This window comes from Penicillium malachiteum, assembly GCF_028827825.1.
Source record: "Penicillium malachiteum strain IBT 17515 chromosome Unknown utg000001l:1.0-8184562.0:1.0-8186909.0, whole genome shotgun sequence".
Lineage (NCBI taxonomy): Eukaryota > Fungi > Ascomycota > Eurotiomycetes > Eurotiales > Aspergillaceae > Penicillium > Penicillium malachiteum.
Genome location: NW_026643094.1, coordinates 246261 through 268120, shown reverse-complemented (window position 1 = coordinate 268120; position 21860 = coordinate 246261). Strand labels below are relative to the sequence as shown.

Genomic DNA, 21860 nt, shown 5'->3' with positions numbered 1-21860 from the left:
TCACAGGACTCATTTCAGCTATTGGCATAGCACATACTAGATACATCGATTTCCTCGACGATGAAGAGTTTCCCGCACTTGAAAAAGAACTAAAAAGCTGCCATCGGACCTTGCTGGATCTGAAAAAGCTCAAGCAACACTATGATGACCTACCATCAAAATCCAAATTTAACTGGGGACGCACTGAAATGAATGTCAATGGCCTAACAGAGCTACGAGCGAGAATTTCATCGTCAAGGCAGACTGTCACGATGCTGACCACCAATATGATTGCGTAAGTCCGGAATCAAGAGACTTTATAGCAGAGGTGATTATCAACTAATGCCGTTTGCCTAGCTGCTCCCAGGTGAATGTTGAACGCCTTCTCAGAAGGGGTTTGGAGGAACAGAGTGACGAGGACGGGAGTTCAGCCCTTTCCAGTTTATCATCTGGCTCTCTGTCTTTGACCGACAAGGAATCTTGGGAGCAAATTCGCAAAAAGCTCCAAAGCGTTGGTTTAACCCCTAGAGCCTTTGACAAAAATCGAGCATTCATCCTCCAGATTCTGGAACAATCCATCTTTGAGGGTGATTTCGTAGCAGCTATTGAGCCTGGCTCTCAATCAAAAAGATCGTTGAATGCGTCAATAGATTCTGAGTCTACAGCTGCTCTAACGCTGGCTCCCGCCATGATCCCCAAATCCAGGGTAAATCAGCCGCCACTGCCAATGCCAATCAAAACTGAGAGGAACCGTGAAAGACCAACCCCTGTTACATCCAAACCTGCTAAAAGACCCAATGGATTGTCTAGGATCGTTTACAGGCTGGCAACCAGCAGGAATAAATTTATTCAGGCTGCTGCAGATGGGGACCTGCCCTTGGTCATGCGCGGCCTAGACATGAATGTCGATGTTGATTACCAAAATCCGGACGGAGATTCGGTATCGATCAAGGCAGCAGATAATGGGCACGAAAGAATAGTTGAGGCCCTTGTTGCACACGGTGCAGCTCGGAGGGCATCTATTGGGACGCGGCTTGACTGTAATGCAGCTCTATGCAGAGCTGCAGCAAAAGGACATGTAAGAATAATTGAACTCATTCTGGAAGAAGGTGGAATGACTGAATGGTGCCCGGAACTTGAAAATTCTTCAAGTCGCCCAGCAAGTCCTCTTTACATGGCGGCATCATCTGGTCAATTAAGTGCTGTGCAAGTCTTACTGAAAAAAGGTGCAAGTTTGGAGACTCTACATGGCAATGGTGAAAGCGAGGCATTGTTAACGGTTTCAGCGCATGGGTTTGAAAATATCGTCAGATACCTTCTGGAGAAAGGTGCACGAATTGACGGGTCAACATCCGAAGGAAAAACTGCCCTGTCCTACGCTATCACTCATCAAAGAGATTCCATAGTCGCTTTGCTATTGAGTAAAGGGGCATCAGTGGATATAAAAGATAAGGAGCTACGAACATACTTGTACTTAGCACTGGCAGATAAGCTTGATGCTGATGTGAAAGGCTCAAAGCAGCTGGGAATAGTTAAAGCGCTGCTTGAGTATGGGGCAAAGGCAACTATCAATGCAATAGACAAGCAGCAAGAAACCGCTTTGCTCCTTGCAATAACACAATAACACGAGGCACGTCCGAGACGGTGAAGCTACTTGTGGAAAACGGAGCAGATTTCAACAAACAATTTGAGAACCAGATGCAGCCTCTGTTATATGCCGCTAAGAGAAATAGTCCTGCTCTTGTCCACATTCTTCTTGAGGCTGGAGCTGATGCTGAATCCAAAAATGGCCTGGGAGAATCAGCACTGTGGGAGGCAGTGTGTCATGATAATACCGAGATAGCCAAGCTATTACTTGAGAGAAGGGCAGATCCAAACTTGCAGACAAATGATAAAAGAACTATGCTCCGATCTGCAGTCCAAAAACAGAGCAAATCTATGGCTTCCATGCTGCTCGAACATGAAGCACATCCAAATGTGAAGAATGAGAAGGGAGAGACACCACTCTTTGATGCAGTCAAAATGATCAACAATGAAATAGCTCAGCTTCTCCTCCAGAACGAAGCATGTGTTGATGCGCAGGATGAAGTCGGAGACACTGTGCTCTTTCTTGCAGTCCGCGGACAGTTCCTCCCTATGACGACTTTTCTTTTGAGCAAAGGAGCAGACTAACTTGAAGAACAAGAAAGGATTTTCTGCAACCCATTACGCGATTAAGGATACTTCGACTGATCTCATGTATTTGAGGCTGCTACTTCAAAATGGGGCAGATCCCAACTTGAAGACTGGTCGCGGTGAACCACTCATGTTTTACGCTCTTCGCACTCTGCGCTTTAATTATGATCGAATTGATAGTGTTTTTGATTGACTTCTTACAAGTGGCGCAGATCCTAATTCCCGTTATAATGAGGGAGAAACAATACTCACCACGGCAATCGCACAAGCTTTATATTCTATAATTGGGATTCTCTTGGGCCATGGAGCAGATGTCAATTTGAAGAACTGGGCAGGGATTACGCCACTCTCAGTATGCCACAGTATGCGTCCGAGCAGAACAGATACCTCCAATTGCACAATATGTATCTTACTCAGAAGGTACGGGGCAATATCCGCGGGCGCGAAATATGACTTCTACGCCAGGGCGCGTCCATGATGGTTCAAATCAATTCCAACTTGAAGGATGTGATGTTCTACTAGTAGATTCCATCCATGGATTCTACATATTTATGGTAAGGCTACTTCATCCAGATGTCCATCCAGTCACATATGTACCTATCCTTTTGGGATTACTTTTGAAATTTTCAGTTATGACACATACCTATGCGAGATAGTAGTAATAATACCAAGGGACCTATTCCAATCTTCGCCGATCTTCCATCAATTGATGTTCAAAATATCATAGCTTATTCAATGTTTCAAGTTGCCTGGTCAAAATTGAGTTCATTCAGAGTCCAATGAATGAAATTCTGAGTGTCTCGGGGTAGGACCAACTCAAGTGCTTCAGTAGCGTAAAAATAATTTCGGTTGTAGCTCCAAGCTTGGAGGCTCTCCGAATCACTAACTTCGCTACCTAAACACACCTCAGGCTGTACATAATATCAGGGCAACAACATTTGAAAACTCCCAAGACCAACTAATGGGATCCTGGGATTTTCTAGTAGGTAGGTCGGCCCCAGAAATACCTAGGTAGTATTATAAGAACCTATGTAATCCGACTACTTCAACTTGAACTTCTAAGGTTGAATGGAGAAATTATGACTTGAGACATAACTTGTACAACTGTCAACGTGCATATCTCCCACGAATTGCAAATCGCACAGGAGTGAAACATAAACAGCCGCGATTATCCGCCACAGGCAGTCAGATACATCTCCCCTCATTCAAGTTCCCCATAAAATCCAACATTCCAAGGTATAAAACTTGGGGGCACGCGGAACCCCTCGTCATTGATACCGAGTTACGGCTGGGGGCGGGTAACCTCGGCGGAACAAAGAGAATTAGTATAAAGTCTCATTCCAATCAAAGATAAGCATTACAACTAACATCAAATGACGTTGAGAACAGACATCAACCACGATGATCGTTGAACCGGTATTAAATTCTTTAACTCTTCACAGAATAGGAGTGGATTTGGCTGCGGTGGTGGGCGTTTTGGTAAGTGATCAATTTGAACTTGAATTAATAAGATTCGATATTGAGCGCCCGCATGCGTCGATCATGCATACAAACCGAGTCTAATCAAGCCTCATTTAACTAACGTAATTCTAAATATACAGACAATCGCCTACATTCTCTATAACCGCTTCGTCCATCCACTCCGTCGTATCCCAGGTCCATTCCTCGCATCACTGACACCCTGGGTACAGTTGTACCACGGTCTAAAAGGAGACCGACATCTCTGGCTACACGAGCTACACAAAGAATACGGAACCCATGTACGGGTTGCACCGAATTTCATCTCAGTGAATAGCGACCGTGGTCTCCATGATATTTACGGCCATGGTAAGCGGCTCCAGAAAGCGGATTTCTATAATGCGTTCCCGGCTATCAAGGGCGTCTACAATACACACAATGCTATTGATAAGACAACGCATGGGCGCAAGCGACGTGTGCTCAGTCAGGCGTTCTCAGAGGCTGCGCTGAAGGGTATGGAAGATGTGATGCTTCTTCATGTGCGGCAGCTTTGTGCTTCTCTTGCTGGGTACAGTGTTAGTGAGAAAGAAACATCCGAGTCTAAGGGTGTGGTGCGGAACATGGGAAATTGGTTCAGTTATCTTTCGTATGACGTGATGGGGGAGTTATGTTTTGGGAAGAGCTTCGATATGCTTGTTGCAGATGGACGAAGACATATGGTCAAATTGGTGGATCGTGCTGCGAATCGGCACTATGTGGTATGCTCAAGTTGAAAGCAGTCATTGAAACGCGACTCAATTCTAATTTAATCTTCGAATTACAGTGCGGTCTCTGGATGCCTTTAGACCGATGGCATCTCGATCAAATCTTCATCCGACAACTGACCCAAGACCGCTGGAATTTCATTATGAATTCCCGAGTCGAAGCGAACAAGCGCGCACAAGAACGAGCCCAAGCTGGTCGTGAAGCGAAGAAAGACTTCTTCTACTACCTTCTCAACGCCAAAGATCCCGAAACAGGCAAGGGACTCAGTACTCCCGAACTCTGGGGCGAAGCGAACGTACTCATGATCGCTGGAAGCGACACGACCTCGACGACGCTCGCTGCCACATTATTCTACCTCGTTCGATCGCCATCAGCGCTAGCTAAACTAGTCGCCGAAGTGCGTGATGCATTTAACCAAGTGGAAGAGATCATCAGCGGCACGCAATTGAACGAGCTAGTCTACTTGAAAGCATGTATTGATGAAGCACTCCGTCTGGCACCCGCCGTCCCAGGCGCAATTCCACGCGAGGTCATGGAGGGTGGTGCGATGGTTGATGGTGTATTTCTTCCAGCTGGAACAAACTGCGGAACACCCGTGTACTCGATTCATCGTCAAGAACAGTATTATCGGAGTGCCGACAAGTTCATACCTGAACGCTGGATCGAAGGTGCTACATACTCGACATCAGAGGCCAAGTGGAAGACGACCAAGGAAGAGATGGAAACAGCGCGTCATGCATTCTGCCCGTTTAGTATTGGGCCTCGGGGATGTATTGGGAAGAGTATGGCATTTATGGAGATGCGGCTCACATTAGCGCGATTGGTGTTTCTATTCGATATGACGTTGGCAGATCGTGAGGGTGAAGATGCCGGGGGACATTTGGCACTGGTGGACCATTTCACCAGTGCGAAGAATGGGCCCAACGTGGAATTTCAAAAAAGATCTACTAGTCCAGTGATTTAGTTAAACGGTTATCGCTTGAATAGAAATGCAAATCTTAAATTCTTGATTAAAACAAAGGTGTTCGTTAAATGTAGATCGTACCTTGAGGATCCACCGCCCCTTTATCTCACCCGCTTAGTCAGGACACGTTTGCGCGACTTGGCCCCCAGCATCTCAGAAACGGCCAGCTATTTACCAAGGTTGAAAACAAAAACCAGGCCTCGAAGCTTCAAAGCCTTTTTACATGGCTGGTCCGATGCTTCTACGATTATGCTGTCACCACTGACCGTGACGTTCGTTCAATCGACCTTCCTCAATGCCTTATCCAACATCCTTGCACAACTAATTGACCAGCGTAACAGTCCGGTGAGTCTCACACATCACAATTACGACCTCGGATATTATTTATCCCAAGTTCAGACGGAATAATTCTCTAACAAGCGATAGAACTCATTCACATTGAATTCGTTGGCGCTGGTCCAGTTCGTTACATATGGCATTTTAATCGTGCCGATCAATTTCTTTTGGCAACGCGCCCTGGAGGCGCGATATCCTGGATTCCCATCTCGCGCCGAAATAGCCAATGTATTTCGGTGCTCATCACGATCATGTTCTTTGAAATCTTTATTTTCTTTTTCGTTTATTCGTTCCTTATTCTCTTCTTCGTCTTCGGATGATACACTCCCGTCACACAGGGAGAAAGATAAAGAACAATGGGCCCCTCGAGCCAGGAAGTCTGGGCTGCATAGTTTCGTCATGAAATTTATCTTTGATCAGACACTTGCGGGTGTTATGAATATTGTGTTGTTTGTTGTTTTGATTAATTTTCTCAAGGGAGAGAGCCTCCAACGCTTATGGGAGTTGGTTTTGCTGGTATGTTTTATGTTTTACTCTTGCCCTTTGCTATTCCTCTATGCAGATACTGATTTTATTTCAGGATTTCCGACCTATCATGATTGCCAGGTTGAAGTACCGCCCTATTGTCTCTACTCTGATGTACACTGTTATACCAGTGGATCGTCGAGTCGTTTTTGGAAGTGCCTGTGGTGTGATCTGGGGCATTTATCTTAGTCTTTATGCAGTTGTTTAGTCTTTTCCTATTTGTTGATTTCAGCGAATCTTGTATGATCTGAGCGATATAGAGGCATCTAGAATCCAGTGCGGTTTTACCTTTAATGGAATGAAATTGACCTCGGGAAATAGCTGTCAAATTATCAGATGGATGGATAGTATTGTCTTCAGACTCGGACTGATACAGAATCTACCAGTGTCCCTGGTCCAAACTAGTAGTAGCAAGTCGGTTTACTTTATTTACTACACTACTTGGAGAGAAATCGGTGGTTTAAATTTCCGTGTATTCAATCGTAAATGAGCCAGATGCAAAAAATGTACTGAGATACGATGCCCTCCCGCGCCAAGGCGCAACTCCTTGAAGATCAAATCAAAGCTAATGGTACATTCTGCTACTAGAGCGAGGCAATAGCAGAATCAACGGAAAGACGAAAGAAAGGGGCATGGCGCGTAAATTGTTGATTCCAAGGGACACTGCTCATTCCTTGGCACTTTTGCAGTGCTAGAAGCAGGAACTTTGGTTGAGGAATTTGTGCAGAAAGGGTAGTTGAAGGGGATAGAAGTGGCGTATGAGGTAGGGGGTATGAATCTGGAGTCGCATAGAGCGAAAGTAGGCTCATGCGATTTCATCCAGATGATCTCAACTTCAACTCAAGACTGGCCCAGCCAGTAGAGATAATCACCCGATGGAATAAATCATGAAGGTATGGTATGGTAGACTCGATACAGCGGAACGGAATTCAACTATGCAGGTCCCATTCATTTCTTAGTAGGGGCGTGCATGGTCTCGTCCTTGCTAGCAACCAAGGCAATCAAAGCAGCACCAACACCACTGCCATCCTTGGAGATTCCAATGCGGACCTTCTTTTCACCAACAAGACCGACCTCAGGGACCTCGCGCAGAGCATCGCGCAGGTGGCCCTCGAAGTTAGGGTAGTACTCAACCACACTGCCGTCAACACCAACATCAACAATGTCATCGGTGTCGAGCTTGCCGGTGTGAATCAGAATGGCTGCAAGAGGGACAGCGCTGAGACGGGCAGCACGCTTTCCAATGGCGTGAGTCAGGATCTTGACGGCCTGGCAGTCCTCATCACTGGCATTCTCGATGTTCAGGTGGTCCTTCAGTGCAACCTTGATGTCCTTCATGTCCTTGGTGGTATCGGCTTCGACAATGCTCAGCAAGCTGGTATCCAGACCCCATTGACGGTAGAACAGAGAGTCGGAGGGCACTGAGGCCTTGGATGTGGTGCTGGCCTTGAAAAGTCCCACTGAGGCGTTGTTGTGCAGGTCGAGCAAAGCAAGGCGCAAAATCTCACCCAAAAACATACCCGAGACACGCTTCTCAAACATCTGGATACCAGGGTTGTTGCTATCAGCATCCAGGTCGCGGTCGTACACAGTGCAAGGCAGGACACCAAGTTGGTTGTCAAAGCTACCCCACTCTGCGTTGATAATCATCTCTCCGGTGTGGGTGTCGTAGTGAGAATGCTTCATGTGTTGGAGCTTGCTAATATTCTCGAGCTTCTCAACATATGCGCCGTTGGTTCCAGTGCCAAAGATAGCACCCAGAAGAGTTCCAGTCTCGCCGGGGGAGGTGTATGAGCGGGCCATCAGCGTACCCACAGTGTCGTTGACCAGAGCAGCCACACGGACGGGCAGATCAAGGTCGTCAATAGCAGATTGAAGCAGCGCACAGACATCGTGACCAACCGCGTCAGGAATATTGAAACCCTTGGTCCATCGGATCAGGGTACCAGAGTTGATTCCGTGTTGACGGACAGGGAAACTGAAAGTGAATCCGAGATCAAACAAATCCTCCTCCTCATTACCCTCTCGTCGTCGGCGCTGGTGGGCCTCGAAATGCTCGTTGTGATGAATGCGCAAGAAAGCCTCGATTTGGCGTGCTAGGAAAGTGAAGAGATCCTTGGAAGTGCCCGAGGCCATCAATTCCCGCGGGATCATAATCTTGGACTGGGTGAGGGAGAAGGTAGTATCGCCATGTAGCTGAACGGAGCAAACACGGAAGTTTGTGCCACCCAAATCAACAGCCAGGTACAGACCCTAAGACATGTTATCAGTATGGGATTCATTGGAGAGTAAGAGTTGCGCTGAACTGGTGCCAGCTGCCAGTGGCGGAAGTGAGATATTTCTGTAATACCTTTTCTGTGCCATTGGGAACTGCAGTAACGAAGGTTGGAATCTGGCTCAGAGTAGTATTCTCCTTAGCCAAACCCTCATTTGACTGGCGAATATACTCGGCGACGCCGCGCTGCACCTCGGCGGCGGGGTAATCGAACTCACGCGCAATGCGCGTGGCTTCTGACAATAGCGGGGAGGACATGGTGGGGGTATGGAAGAGAGAGAAAACCGGCACGGAGGGTAGAAAGAATAGTAAGGCCGGGAGAAATAAGAAGATGAGGGATAGAATTTTGAAAGAGATATATCAAGAGAAAAAAAGTGGGAGGGGCTTTCACCATGACAGGTTTTACCTTGGCGGTCGATTGCGGGTTTTGGGAATCAACTACGTATTTCCCTCTTCAGAAACACCGGGTTCGCCGGAGGGGTCTTGGTTCTAGGTATGATCTAAGGTCTTATTTCGGTAATTAGCAGTAATTGTGTATTATTTACTTATTATTATTATTATAAGGTTCTATTGATCGGCTCTTTTTTCTTTCAATGTTGTCTAGAATAGAAGGTCATTGTTCCGAATGCAGGTGCATATTGCTCACATTCCACGGCAGGGTTGATCAATGTCATACATCACTCACTTTTGTACTATAATAAATGTACATCAGACGTTCTCAGTCATATTTGTTTGACTATCTTTGTATTTTTTTTTCTTGTCGCATGACGGCATCAATTTCTTCTCTTGAAACCACGGAGAAGATGTGGGGAATGGCTGGCACTGGTCCAATGTCTCTCCATGGCACGTATTTCCCCGACTTCACCGGTGAGCGACAGTGGTTAAAGGGAAGCGGGAGGTCGGGGGAATTCGTACAGGGCACGGAAGAGTTGAGGAATCATGGGGAAGGATGACCCTGCTGTGCAGCGTCGCATGCAGGTGCACGGGCTAAGTTGCCCGGTCCTTGTCCGATCTGACATAAAGATCCCTGTGCTATAGGTCTATACCTGGAAGTTAGAAACCATCCCGCCATTCATAAAGCTGGTGATTCGGGGGATTGTCGGCATGGTCGGCATCACACATTCGGCTCCCGGACAAGAAATCGGGTGGATTGCGCAGCCCGAGTGGGCGGAATCCCGAGAACTAACGCTTAGTTCTCATTATTAAATGAGTGGATTCGCGCGTTAAAGGTCGGGGAATAGAATTGTCTTCTACAGAAGAACGGGTGGATGATCCTAATCTAGCTAGGACCAATGACGAAACCGAGGACGAGATTTCAGTTCTTCAACGTAGGAATGGAAATGCTTGGCTTCACAGGTAGTAAGAGATGAAAATCCCTTTAATTACAATGTGACAATCTGAAGATCCACGTCACTGAGACATCTCTTTCTGTATTAGATGGTTCTGTAGAACAGAAACAGAAACAGTGTGAAGCTCGGACACATGGAGAACAAAGAGCCTTGTTTTTAAGGTTCCCGAAGTACCGAGTGCCATGCACGTCATACAGACATCGCATATGGAGTACCATACATGTAGAATGCATGGTTGGTATTTGAATGCAGAAGTCTAGAATCTGCAAAAGAACAATTCAACCTGTTAATGGGGCCAAGTGAACAAGTGGGAATCTGTAGCATAGGCTCTTCAACTACTCGGGTATGATCTAGCATTTGTTCAGTTGGATTACATCTATCTGATTCATCAAGAATTCTATTTTTCTTTCTTATTTCCATGAGCCTACCTCGTTAGGTCTCTCAAAGTAGCCTGGGGTAAACATTCGCCTATGCAGTTGAGTATGTGAACCTTCAAATGTGAGTTTGACCAGTTGACGAGTTCCAAGGTTAGAGCTCCCAACTGGTAAATAGTTGACTAATCACACGTGACCCGAAGTATCGGAGCTTCGGGTGAACCGCATCTCTCACGCCCTTCTCTAGATCCGATTTGATATCACGATCATTTACAATCATGGGTGCTGGTAGTTCTAAGCCCGAGGCTGCGGGTGACTCCAAGCATGTCTTCTCCAGGTATGGCTCCCTATAACTCACAAGATCTCCGAAGTCCTATCGGGATACGAAACAACCGCCTCCGGTGGCTAAGCATCACCCGGGGATTATCAATTGCCATGGTACTCGGCTTCTGGTTGCCTCGATTTACCGATAGCATGATGGGATACGAACAGAAATCCATGCTAATGCAGATATAGCAACTCTCCCATCCAGTTCTCCTCCAACCTAGTCGATGCCCTCCAGTCCAACGGCGAGGTACGTTAGTTGATACCCACCATACAACACATCAATTACCCCATCTATGCTTCCCAATTCAAGCCACTCTCAAGATCATATCAATTCAATTCAAAATCTCATTCTGAGAACTACAAAAACTCACAAAATACTATAAAGACCGACGCATCCCGCGCTAAGGCCGTCGAACTCGAAATCCAAAACCGCGTCGCCGCAGAGCTGAAGCGCCTCCACGAACGCGAACAGCAAACCCTCGCTGAGATCGAGAGGCGTCTTTCCGAGTCAAAGGACACAGGCTCCCTCCCCATTACCGCCGCTACAGCCCCAGTCGCACGCAAAAACGGCTACACCGTCGGATCGCTGAACCTTGATGCGCCCCGAATTCCCTTCGCTGGTCGCGAACACGATGCTCCTACTTTCACTGCACCCGTTGAGCAGCAGGAGCAGCCACAAGAAGGACTCAAGCGTGATGTTTCGTCAAAGTCTGTTATGAGCGATGTCGAGAAGCTGCGCGCCCAGCTGGATGGACGACGCAAGCTGCTTGATTTGGATGAGGGTGTTGAGAAGGCCAAGGCCGATGTTGTTGGTTGTCTGCGACTGAATGATCGTCGACCATTGGACTGCTGGAAGGAGGTTGACGCTTTTAAGAAGGAGGTTGCCAGGATGGAGGCCGCCTTTGTGGATCGTATTGTGGGTTAGAGGAGGTCTTTGTTGACTGGGTCTCATTATCTCTCTTACCTCCCCATACGATGATACCGCAGCTTTGGAATTGTGGCCTGCATAAAGATCCCATATTACTTGTTTTGGTTTATTTACTACTCGGGGCTGCTGTACTGTATGTATAGATTGTGCTTTTTGTTCGCCATGAAAAATGCATGGAATGGAATTGGTTTCGAATGATCATCTACTGCTATGTGGAATGTGGTTTTTGGATCAGTAGTAGCAGGGAGCCTAGAGGACTTCCAGATTACCCAGTAGCAACTACCGATTCGCGGGTCTACAGTTTATTCTTAGTGCTAAAGAGCTTGGGTCTGGGATGATTCGTATCCATTCATGATCATTCAAGAATATGCTCTATGTATCTAGCTGGCACAGGATTTCAACATTTAAACCAGCTCCCACAATCCTAATCGTCCAATCTTCTCTCCGGCAGTACGGACGATACACATTTTCCTCTCGTGCGGCTTGGCGACATCATGTGTCAGAACCTTTGACAATAAAATCGACCCAATGGCAGTTCCCTTGCCCTCTGTAAGGTTGTAGTTTCCAGAAGTGACGAATCCTATGAGATCATCCTCTTTGGGAACTTCCAAATGATTTGATGCATCATTCTCTGACGTAAAAGTCGATATAAGTGATTGTGCGAGTTGGCGTCTTACTTCATCATCGGATGATGTAGAGCCTTGGCGTCCATTTTTCTTATCTTTAGATGAGGACGAAGCAAGCCATTTTTGGCGCTGCAAAGAGTCTGCAGGGAGACGATAAATGCGGGCACATGGAGTGGGTGTTCCACGACTGGAGAGTGTGATGTGTACGGAGGCAAGCGCGCCAGAGCCAGGAGGTGATTTAGAGAGATGGCTGAGGGTGCGGTCCGTCTTGTTAGGAGGGTATCGGATATTTTGGAGATTGAGAGGTGGACAGGGCAATTCGTCCGACTCTGTGTCCTGGGTCGACGTAGTCTTTTCCGCTGCGTCATGCGATGAACCCTGGGCAAGTCTCTTCCAGTCACATGCCCATCCATCTCCGATTTCTCCCTTAGGGTGACTATCGCCCAAATTTAGACTGTCAAACTCCACTCGACGACCCTTAGGTCTTCTTTCCCAGTCCTTTTGAGCCTTTTCTGCTTCCTTCTGGCCCCATTCCCAACCAGCACGGGTGCCAGGGAAGTCACCCGGAAACCATGCTTCACCTGCTTCAAAGGCGAGCTGTTGTTGTTCCTTCAGGCCACCAAAACGTGGGTTTCCTCCGCTAGAGAGCGGGCAGTACATGATCGAATACCAAACTGGAACAACACACTTCCAAGGTAATAGCACAGTCCATGACCCCGGTGCGCTCGTTCCCTTGGAGGAAGCCTGTGGCCGATTTGCAAGTACCATAACTGGAATTTGCGGGTCATTGGACTGGGGAGCGGGATGAATGCCTGGGCCAGCAATTGTGCGGCGGCGGTTGATGGCTTTCTGGCTAGGTAGCTGGCGTGCAGCTGCTAGACGACTTGACCGTTCGAAAATAGCAGGAGGTCCTTGCGTTCGATCTGGAGACCAATTGGCCAGTAACATAGCCAGATCATTCATGTGGGACTCAGTGTCAGGAACCCGGAGAATTTGCGGTGGGAATTGGATGCGGGGGTCTGAGATGGAGAAGGATAGAAGGGCATTCTGCGGGAGTGATGATGAATTTGATACGCCCAGCAAAGAAGACCAGACAGTCTCTGGACTCTCAGGCTCTGGAGATTTGCCATCCGAAGTGAGAACTGGTCTCAATGCACTGAGCAATGCTTCGACGGATCCCGGGCCTGTAATTTCAATACTTCCAATATCAAATCTCAAGTCTTCCACCATGACACTGGGGTTCTGAAGCTTGGATATCTCAAGTATCTCAGTCCACAGTTGCAGGAATGCAGACGGGTGAACACGAATCCAAAGCTTCCGTCGTGGCTGTTTTGGTTTATCTTGATCGTTGTTGGCCATCTCAACATCTTCCGGGGTTTCCTGTACACGCCAGACCATAGTCACAGGTGCGATCGGTCTTGCAGAATCATTGCTCTCGTATGTCCACGCAGAGAGTGACCGAGTGCCAGCCCTCCATTTCTTCCCTTTAGTAGCCCATGCCTCATCTCCAACAACACCGATAGTTCGCAAAACAGTTTCAATGCACTGCTCCACTCCCTCAAGCTGAATGGTAGACATATAGCTCATATCCCATGCGACTGCACCTCGAGACCCACGCGCTCTATGGGTCGGCCTATAACTTTTCTCAGTGGGCGAGACGGGAATTGCAAATCGCCAAATCGGATTTTTGGTCGTCGCCATATGTGCGCGCTTCGCATGGTACATGTGTGTCGGCAGCCAAGTCTTGGATTGCTGACGCTTGCGGTACTTAGCTTCAGGTGGAGGTGGCCTTGAAAGCTTATTCTTTTTGATTTTGGGTATTCTCGGCGCAGTGTTGAAAGAATGACTACCCTCAGCATTTAGCTTCTTGCTAGTCTCTTTGTCTGATTCGCCCTTTTTCGCTGCACGTCGTGCTTTCGACTTGGCATTGAGGTTCTGCGCACGTCTAGCAGTCTCGAGGCGGATGCGCATTATTTGCGTGGGCTTTCGTCTACGCGCAGTAACGGTCGGCGTTTTATCTTCGGCCATCTAAAAAAGGCTTTACGTTAGACATGGTCTGGGTCTCTTCCTCTGTGGAGTAAAATCGTACCTCACGCTTCGCTCTCGCCCTCAGCCTCGTCGGAACCCGTTTCACATTATGACTCGCTGTCCGCCTCCGCAGAGAACGCGGCACTTTCTGAAAAGCTCTGCTTGTATTGGCATCCTTCGAACGTTGAATCCCCTTTTCGAGGGCCTGTATTTCGAATGCACGGGCAGAGGCATAGGCGTCCACATCTAACTCGCCTGTCACCGAGAGGGCAGCGTCGGTTGATTGCACAGCGAGGGTGCGAGCATCAAATGTTTTTGCGCGCTTTCGAGATGCGCCCGTAGACGCTTGCGGTCCCGAGTTGCCAAAGGGCTTCCTCTTGGCAGGATTGGAGGCCATGGTGGCAGCTAATGAGTCTTGTAGATCAAGTAGTTGAAGCGGATTAAAAAGTTGTCGGGGCTTGGCGCGTCATTGATCGGCGGCCCCGCTACATAGCGAATCGACTATGTACTAAAGTACAACTTATAGTTAGTGGGAACATAGTATAGACACAACTATTTATTCCTATCATTATTATTTTATTGTATTCTCTCCAGATGATAAATTCTGTGACACCATTCATAGATATGATAAAAAATTTTAGCTTTTGGAAAAAGAAAATCATTCTAAACCGTGTATTAGTACACTAGTATCATGCTATTCGATGGTAACAAATTGAGCGCTATGCATTCTTCAAGGTTTTATTCAATACTCTTCAAGGACCTCTTGAGTCTAAAATTTTCCAGAACTGCCCAGGTGCCAGGTCTACATTCTCCGAGGAAACATTTGGGTTGATCAAGAAAACTTCTTTCCATCAGTAGAAGGTGTCTTCTCCTCAATAGCCACATTCAGCTTGTCCAGGTTGTCAAGCGACAGACGCAGGAAGTCGTGTTTGTTCTTCCAGGTGACTTGGCTCTCAGCAAAGTCCTCGCTCTCTGCAGGGAATGGTGGTGGGTCGGTGATCTTGGTAACAAGGTATGCTGTAGATGCTTCGGCAATTCCATACATAAGGACACCGATGAAAGGAGTCTTCAGCACAACAGTGAAGGCAAAGGCAAAGCCGAATAGAACGCCCTCACGGTCACGGAACCAGCGGATCTTTTGCTCCGGGGTAAACTTGATACGACGGAAATAGGGGTCGAGCTTGATATAGTGTTAGACCAATAATGGTTGTCAAGGTAATTAGGTCAAACTCACAAGCTCACGCATCAGACTTCGGGATGCATAGTAGGTGTGCAGGAATTGAATAATGTATGACTTAGGCAAAACCAGACCAGCACCGAAGATAGCTGCAGCCGGACCGGTGCCAACATTGGATTTGAAGGTATAGAAACTGGCCGCTGGCATCACGAATCGTCCAATGATAGGAACCATGGATAGGAAGTAGACTCCTAGTCCGAGCGCAAGTTTCTTGCCATAGCGATTGGCAAAGGCCAACAAGATCTCCATCTTAGGGCGTGATTGACGAGGACCGCCCTTGGTTGGAAAGAGCTGCAGATTGGGGTAGTACATCGCACGCAAGGTGTTGGGGTCCTCAGACTTGTGCTTCTGAATGTATGTACTGTCCACCCAGTGGATAGATTGCATAAAGCTACGTTGGGTTAGCAGAGCTTCTAATAGGTTGACTTCTTTTCCCTTTTGGAAAACTCACATCTCATCAAGTGTCGGAGTGAGGTGGCCCATTAAAGCCATCAGTACGAATGGGACCTGCAGAACAGATTTGGACAAGAACTCTAGTCCACTTAGAAGATCGTTGTCCCATGTTGCACTTTCTAGATCAATGATCCACGAGAGAAGGTACAAGATAAATTTGAGGCCAATAATCTAATACATGATAGTTAGAATCTCAACTATCCATGTGAGCCAGTAGTATAAGCTGCAATTTCGGGACATACTGGGATTTGAACAATCAGCTGGATGACAATTCCAACTGCAACAGCCAGAGCTGCTTGACGGAAATGTTCATGCTTGAAAAGGTCCGGATTTTTCAGAGCTCGAACAGCTATAGTTACAATACTCGTCAGTCTCGGAGATCAATTAAAGGGGCCTGGTCAAATTTGCAGTCCAAATTAGTAACTGCTCTTGTGGGCCTTGAACCAGGCACCAGTTGTAGGTACTCCATATGTACTGGTCAAGGCCCACGACCATCTCCATTTAAAGCCCCACAGGGAGACACTCTGCAACCGGAGGTCCCGAGGAGACAGTTGAAGCAGTGAAATGGTAGTTCTTCTTAATTGCAACTGTTGATCGTTGCATGCGGACATTGCGGATTGAGGGACACATGTGACATACTTCCTACTACGGTGAGCTGGAAGCCGCGAATCACGGCATTAGGCTCGAAGCTCGGCATGTCCGGCCAAATTGGGCTGTGTGCAGTAATAACCGATTCTGGTGCGAGTGAATGTTGTAAAGATTGAAAATGAAAATAAAAGGAGAAGGAAAGATCATAATTTGTTCCAGGCACCGTTTTATTAAAGGTGCAGCTGCGTCATGCAAGTCACATGGGTGTGCGGTGCCTCAGGCAGGACTATTATTCCTCCCCGCGCAGAAAGATCGCAAGTTACGATAAGTGAAACCTCCCCCCTCGAGTTCTAACCACCAAATGTGATCGCCTCACGGTGGCGTCGCTTTGTCCATCCATGACAATGACCGATTCTTCTGATTCCTTGGGTCAGATTCAAGCCATCCGTCGTTCGGTTACTCTCCCCACGAAGTTAATCTCGCAGTCGACACGCGGTTCGGGCGCGCCAAATCCAAGCCATGCAGACAACGTCATTTTCTATCATCCGTCCGCGAAAATAGTCCATTTTGCTCCTAGGGCTCTAGCACCGATTCCATCGAGCTCCGCGCCGTCTGATTTTGACTATCCTGTCGATACCATCGAAACCCTCCCTTGGCGCTCTGCCACGGAGCGAACCGTCGCAACTGCGCCACTGAGACTTGAACGGGTCCATGGGTTGACAGTATTCCTGAAATGTGGAAATGTGGTCCAGGCGATTTTGAAAAACTCCCAGTGCTGGTGTGTGGATGGGGTTTCGAAATTTGTCCTGCGCATCCGCCCTCTTACCTATTATCGCATCGAAATACCCAATGAACCCGAGGAGAATAAAGAGCTCGTGGAGGATCTAAAATCCGCGCTGCCTACGGTTCTTCGATATGAAGTCACGCCATGTCCTTTCAAGCGAGCGTTCACCGTCGAGCTCCCTGAGGAAGCTACGGCGCCTCGGCGCAAGAAGGCCTGGCGACCAAAGGGCCGAAAAGAGGGCGTAGCTGCATCTGCACGGGGCGATCAGAGTTTACTTGAGCCAAAATCGGATTGGCCCGATTCTGTCAGTACTGGTGATGAGACTGATGGAGCGGCCACTGATGATAGTGCTGTAACCCCTGAACGATCCGATAAGGCTCCCTTGGAAAACTTGCCAGTCAATGATCTACCACCCTCGCCCAATACATCAGAATCTTTCTCTCATCTGATGCCAATCAGACGTTCAGTTACTGAAACACCGCAGACCTTTACGAGCATTCGCGCAAAGTTTGATATTGCTCCAGTTCCTGAAGAACAATCTGCCACGGAGTCTGCGCCTGGATCTGAATTTCCAATCATGATAACTACGCCAGCTGACACTGTGCCGAAATACAGCGATTCCAGTGATGTTATCATCAAACAAAACGAGCCTACCAAGGTTATTGAAAATGAGACGACTGCGATCGTTACCAAACAAATACAATCTATCGAGGCGAATGAAAATGAGCCCGCTGTGATTATCACAGACCAAGACAAAACTACCAAGGCCAAGGACGATGAACCCACAACAGAGGTCATTGCCAGTGCCGAAACAAACAAGGCCAAGGATGATGCACCGACAACAGAGGTCATTACCAGCGCCAAAACTACCAAAACCAAAAACGATGAACCCACAGAGGTCATTATCAATGCCAAAACTACCAAGGCGAATGACAATAAGCCTACTGTGATTATCACAAACCAAGACAAACCTACCATGGTTAAAGCACATGACACAACTGCCGGAGATGAATCTGACGAGATCATCACTAAACAAGACACTGTTGAGGTTCCTTGCCAACAATCCAAGCACGTCGAGGCTGTTCCAGAAGATCATGCATCTACAAGTGGGACTCAAGAAAGAAAGCCCACAGTGGCCCCGCAAGACCAGGTTGAAACTGCTATGGCCGTCAATGAACAAGATACTCTTCCCAAGGCCAATGGTGGATTTCATGAACCTAGGCCGGACCAGAAAAATCGTGGTCCTGCTAGCATGAGCCGCGAAATTACAGACGTTGCTGAAGCCAATGAGCATCCAAACATACAGACCAATATCCTACCAGGAATGATTCCATATGATCAGATAACAGAAGTGGAGCATCTTAAACCTGCACTAGCCGTTGCTGGATCCAATATTTCGGTTTCGAAATCCAAAGACGAGCCACTTGAGCTCATTGACTCCTTCAAAAGTCAAGACGCATCGACTGAGGTCAATCCAAACACGGTCTATTCCGATGCTTGGCACTTAGTTGAGGGGGAATTCACCCAAGTCACTGAGCAACGAGCTCAATCAAAGCCTGACGTCAGCCCTGGTGACTCTTCATCTTCCACACCGGAATCCTTCCATTCTGCAAATCTCAACTCTTCGGTTCCTTCAGGCCCGATCCACACAGCCTCTATGGATGCCACTGGCAATGTCGAGAAATACGCGGCAGTCTATGACAAGAATACCTTGCTGTCTCCACGAGCAAGCTCGGTTTCATCATCCGACGTGGTCAGCAGTGCCTCATCATCAATTTACAACAATACATCCGATAGGCCCTCGACAACGAACAAATATTCATTGTCCAAGCATCAAATGGCCCGGGAGGATCTACCAAAGCCTTCGTTAAGCACTTCTCCCACGGATCGCAATCACATGAGTACCGAATTCCGTCGCCGAGCACAGGCAACTAGATCGCGCGATGTCTCTCCAATGCCACCTGCTTCTGCCATCTATCAGCCTACCCCAGGCGAGGAAGCTGCTGCCCTCATTTCAAAGGCTTTAGCTCTGGTTTTGGTTCCACCGATTCATCTTTTCATTGTTCTGCTTCACATCGCTGCGCGAATTGTCATCAGCCCTGCCGCCAGGCCCACTATCACTGCTGCTCGGTCCAAGCCGCAGTCCTCTGTCAGATCCCCTCCTACCGAAGACGACTTCAGCTTCCCTCTTCAGCCGGAATCCTCTGATGAATACGAGGATGCACAAATGACCAAGAAGCTGGATCCATGGGATCTGGACTAGTGTCTCCGACCTTCAAGCACCCGGCTTTTTTACCTTCTTCTTTGTGATTTCCCATCATTACTTGATTTAATATCTTTCCTTATATGTGACACCACGACGCCACTTCTGTTTATGATTCTTACGGTGGTGAACCTCAGGGCAAGACACTTACGACACTATGTACTCTTAATACTGCATATACTATAATACTACGAAGCACAGGCTCGACATCCTGCTGCTTTACACCACTTCCAATAATATTCCGACTGAGGAACCATTGTTATATTTGATGAAGGGATACATACATAACCACAGTAAAAAAAAAAGACGCAAATAAAATCAATGTATAGAGGTATCCCAAAAACGCCACAAGTGCCAACTTCAAGCCGCCGCTCTCCACATGCTTGCAGACACTGAAAATGCCGAATGATCAAACGAACAGAGCGAGAATACAATATTCTCGACTCTCTTTTGTTTTCTGACAAAGGCTAGAGTGAAATTCCTCTAGTTCGAGTGAATCTTCTTAATACGCATACCACCCTCATACAAACCACGGTCCAAAGCCGCAGCGACGGTCAGAGTACCACCAATAATAGCACAAACACCAGTCAAAAATCCGGTAAAGGTCTTGGGACGAGTCTCTCGGTTGATAACCTTCATTGGGGAAATATCGTAGTTGAAGAAAACACCAGGAATACCACCGGCAGCATGAGTACGCTCCTCGTGGCCCTCGGCAGCATCGTTACCGCCCTTAAGAGAACGCTTGTGCGAGGTGACGGAGTATTCATGAGCCTCAATGCTACCCTGGGAGCCATAAGCAAGACCGTGGGAGCCCAGAGGTGCCTTATCATAGGCACTGTGGATAGCAGAAGAGAAGCTCGGGTCCCAGCCGAGGGGCAGATAGGAAGTCGAAACAATCTTCAAGAAGTACATGAAGTTATAGTCGGGCACATCAGTCTTCTGGGAGGTGCCGTCGAGCGGGTTGATGTGGTGGTCATCAGTCCACTGCCAGCGCTCCGAGAGCTCAACTGGTAGCTGGGGACCGAATCGGAGTTCATGGATCTCATGGGTCATGGTATGCATGTTCTCGGGGGATGAAGCACTGTCGAGGAAGTAGTTCTCGAGATCGTGAGCATGCATGTTCATGTTTGTGAAACTGCGACCAGGAGCAATGTGGAAGTTACCAACCACCTTGTTGACTCGCAGAACACCTTCAATTCGGCATCCCTCACGGCGCTGTGCCTGCAGTTTCTCGCCATAGCCTTCCCGGGTACACTGTTCCACGTTCTCGCCAATACCAAAAGCCCATGACTTCTGAGCATAGGCCTCGCGCACTTCGTCGCAAGTGTTACAGCAGCCCTCCTTGATCGCATTGGTTGGTGCGATGGCTCCATAACATTCACCACAGTAGTTTGGGTCCAAGTGAGCGGCAGCGTCGGCGGGGGAGTGACTATGAATTGAGTCATTAGCGACTTGAACCCACTGGTTAAACGGTTTAAAACTTACAGATCCAAGGATTGGACGTCAATGACATTTCCACCCTCCGCGGCAGATGCCAGACGAACCTTGTTCACACCATGCGCAACACCGACCTGTTGCTCACCGGACACATCCATAACATCCAGTGTCAAAAGCTGACAGGGCAATCGGGGGAATGTCATATTCAAATGAATTTCCATTCGCTCACCTATTCGCAACATCCAATGTTAGTAATGTCTCAAAGAGATTCGAGAGCTAGTAATCCGGTATAGATCGTACCTCTCGACTTGTCAACAATCAGCTCCGGCTCAACCACAACTCGACGGTAATCCGCCCATTCTCCCCAGACCAGCCACAAGACCACAAGCAATGAGGCGATTGTGATGATACCACCGGAGTTGGTGCGAATACGCGCATCTTCGACGGTTTTGGCGAAGGCGTCTAGCCTCGTGAATCGCGACTTTGCGGGCATCTCGCCAGGCAATTGACGACCATACAAGTCGCCAGACCTGAAGCAAGAGTGTGTGGTAAGATTGTAGTCTGAAGGGTTGGAGAAATGGATGTTAGCTAAAGTCCGGCTAGAACGCGCAAGCTGTATGGTTGTTCGGATGAATTCAATTGCGTGTTCAGATGGGAGGATACAAAGGGTTTGAAGCAAATTTTATGCTAGACATACCTGGACCAGTTGATCAATCCGAGTGCCCTTGGTACCTTAGGGAATCTCGATGAGCTAGTCTTGAACAATTGAAGCACCTCGACCTCTTGGATGTATTGACATTACTCCATTCTGAAAGGACAGAGGACAGTCGCTGATTGGTGGAATTCGCTGACTCAGTATATATCACCTGACCTTATCGTAATCGATTTGAGTCACATGACATCGACAGCATAGATACTCACGCGACTGTCATCCACAGTTCAATTCGGATATGTTGATGAGAATGGCTCTAAATCGGCTTTGTGGTTTT

The 21860-nt window shown here is 47.8% G+C and overlaps 9 protein-coding genes across 9 annotated transcripts; 5 read left to right on the top strand and 4 right to left on the bottom strand.

Annotated features, from left to right (window-relative positions):
* Positions 1-251: 251 nt before the first annotated feature.
* On the top strand, positions 252-1603 carry N7483_000100 (ankyrin repeat domain-containing protein; the record flags this gene model as incomplete). Its single annotated transcript, XM_057083538.1, has 2 exons — positions 252-274; positions 337-1603. The coding sequence occupies 2 exons, from the start codon at positions 252-254 to the stop codon at positions 1601-1603; spliced, it is 1290 nt and encodes a 429-aa protein (XP_056949687.1).
* A 74-nt stretch (positions 1604-1677) lies between these two features.
* N7483_000099 (ankyrin repeat domain-containing protein) lies at positions 1678-2151 on the top strand (the record flags this gene model as incomplete). Its single annotated transcript, XM_057083537.1, has 1 exon — positions 1678-2151. One exon carries the CDS (start codon positions 1678-1680, stop codon positions 2149-2151), a length of 474 nt encoding a protein of 157 aa, XP_056949686.1.
* A 1376-nt stretch (positions 2152-3527) lies between these two features.
* On the top strand, positions 3528-5341 carry N7483_000098 (cytochrome P450; the record flags this gene model as incomplete). Its single annotated transcript, XM_057083536.1, has 4 exons — positions 3528-3532; positions 3597-3633; positions 3756-4370; positions 4436-5341. The coding sequence occupies 4 exons, from the start codon at positions 3528-3530 to the stop codon at positions 5339-5341; spliced, it is 1563 nt and encodes a 520-aa protein (XP_056949685.1).
* A 1809-nt stretch (positions 5342-7150) lies between these two features.
* Positions 7151-8735, bottom strand: glkA (glucokinase glkA; the record flags this gene model as incomplete). Its single annotated transcript, XM_057083535.1, has 2 exons — positions 7151-8455; positions 8553-8735. The coding sequence occupies 2 exons, from the start codon at positions 8733-8735 to the stop codon at positions 7151-7153; spliced, it is 1488 nt and encodes a 495-aa protein (XP_056949684.1).
* A 1743-nt stretch (positions 8736-10478) lies between these two features.
* On the top strand, positions 10479-11452 carry N7483_000096 (Mic19 family protein; the record flags this gene model as incomplete). Its single annotated transcript, XM_057083534.1, has 3 exons — positions 10479-10537; positions 10717-10774; positions 10913-11452. 3 exons carry the CDS (start codon positions 10479-10481, stop codon positions 11450-11452), a joined length of 657 nt encoding a protein of 218 aa, XP_056949683.1.
* A 407-nt stretch (positions 11453-11859) lies between these two features.
* N7483_000095 (ribonuclease P/MRP protein subunit POP1) lies at positions 11860-14521 on the bottom strand (the record flags this gene model as incomplete). The annotated part of the gene is made up of 2 exons (XM_057083533.1): positions 11860-14109; positions 14171-14521. Coding segments are annotated over 2 exons (2601 nt in total), but the record flags the coding sequence as incomplete, so codon positions are not given.
* A 420-nt stretch (positions 14522-14941) lies between these two features.
* Positions 14942-16496, bottom strand: usgS (transmembrane protein UsgS; the record flags this gene model as incomplete). Its single annotated transcript, XM_057083532.1, has 5 exons — positions 14942-15289; positions 15344-15737; positions 15798-15970; positions 16042-16148; positions 16439-16496. 5 exons carry the CDS (start codon positions 16494-16496, stop codon positions 14942-14944), a joined length of 1080 nt encoding a protein of 359 aa, XP_056949681.1.
* A 295-nt stretch (positions 16497-16791) lies between these two features.
* Positions 16792-19434, top strand: N7483_000093 (uncharacterized protein; the record flags this gene model as incomplete). The annotated part of the gene is made up of 1 exon (XM_057083531.1): positions 16792-19434. The coding sequence occupies one exon, from the start codon at positions 16792-16794 to the stop codon at positions 19432-19434; it is 2643 nt and encodes an 880-aa protein (XP_056949680.1).
* A 483-nt stretch (positions 19435-19917) lies between these two features.
* N7483_000092 (retrograde cargo receptor ERV46) lies at positions 19918-21364 on the bottom strand (the record flags this gene model as incomplete). Its single annotated transcript, XM_057083530.1, has 3 exons — positions 19918-20863; positions 20920-21100; positions 21172-21364. 3 exons carry the CDS (start codon positions 21362-21364, stop codon positions 19918-19920), a joined length of 1320 nt encoding a protein of 439 aa, XP_056949679.1.
* Between the last annotated feature and the right edge of the window lie 496 nt (positions 21365-21860).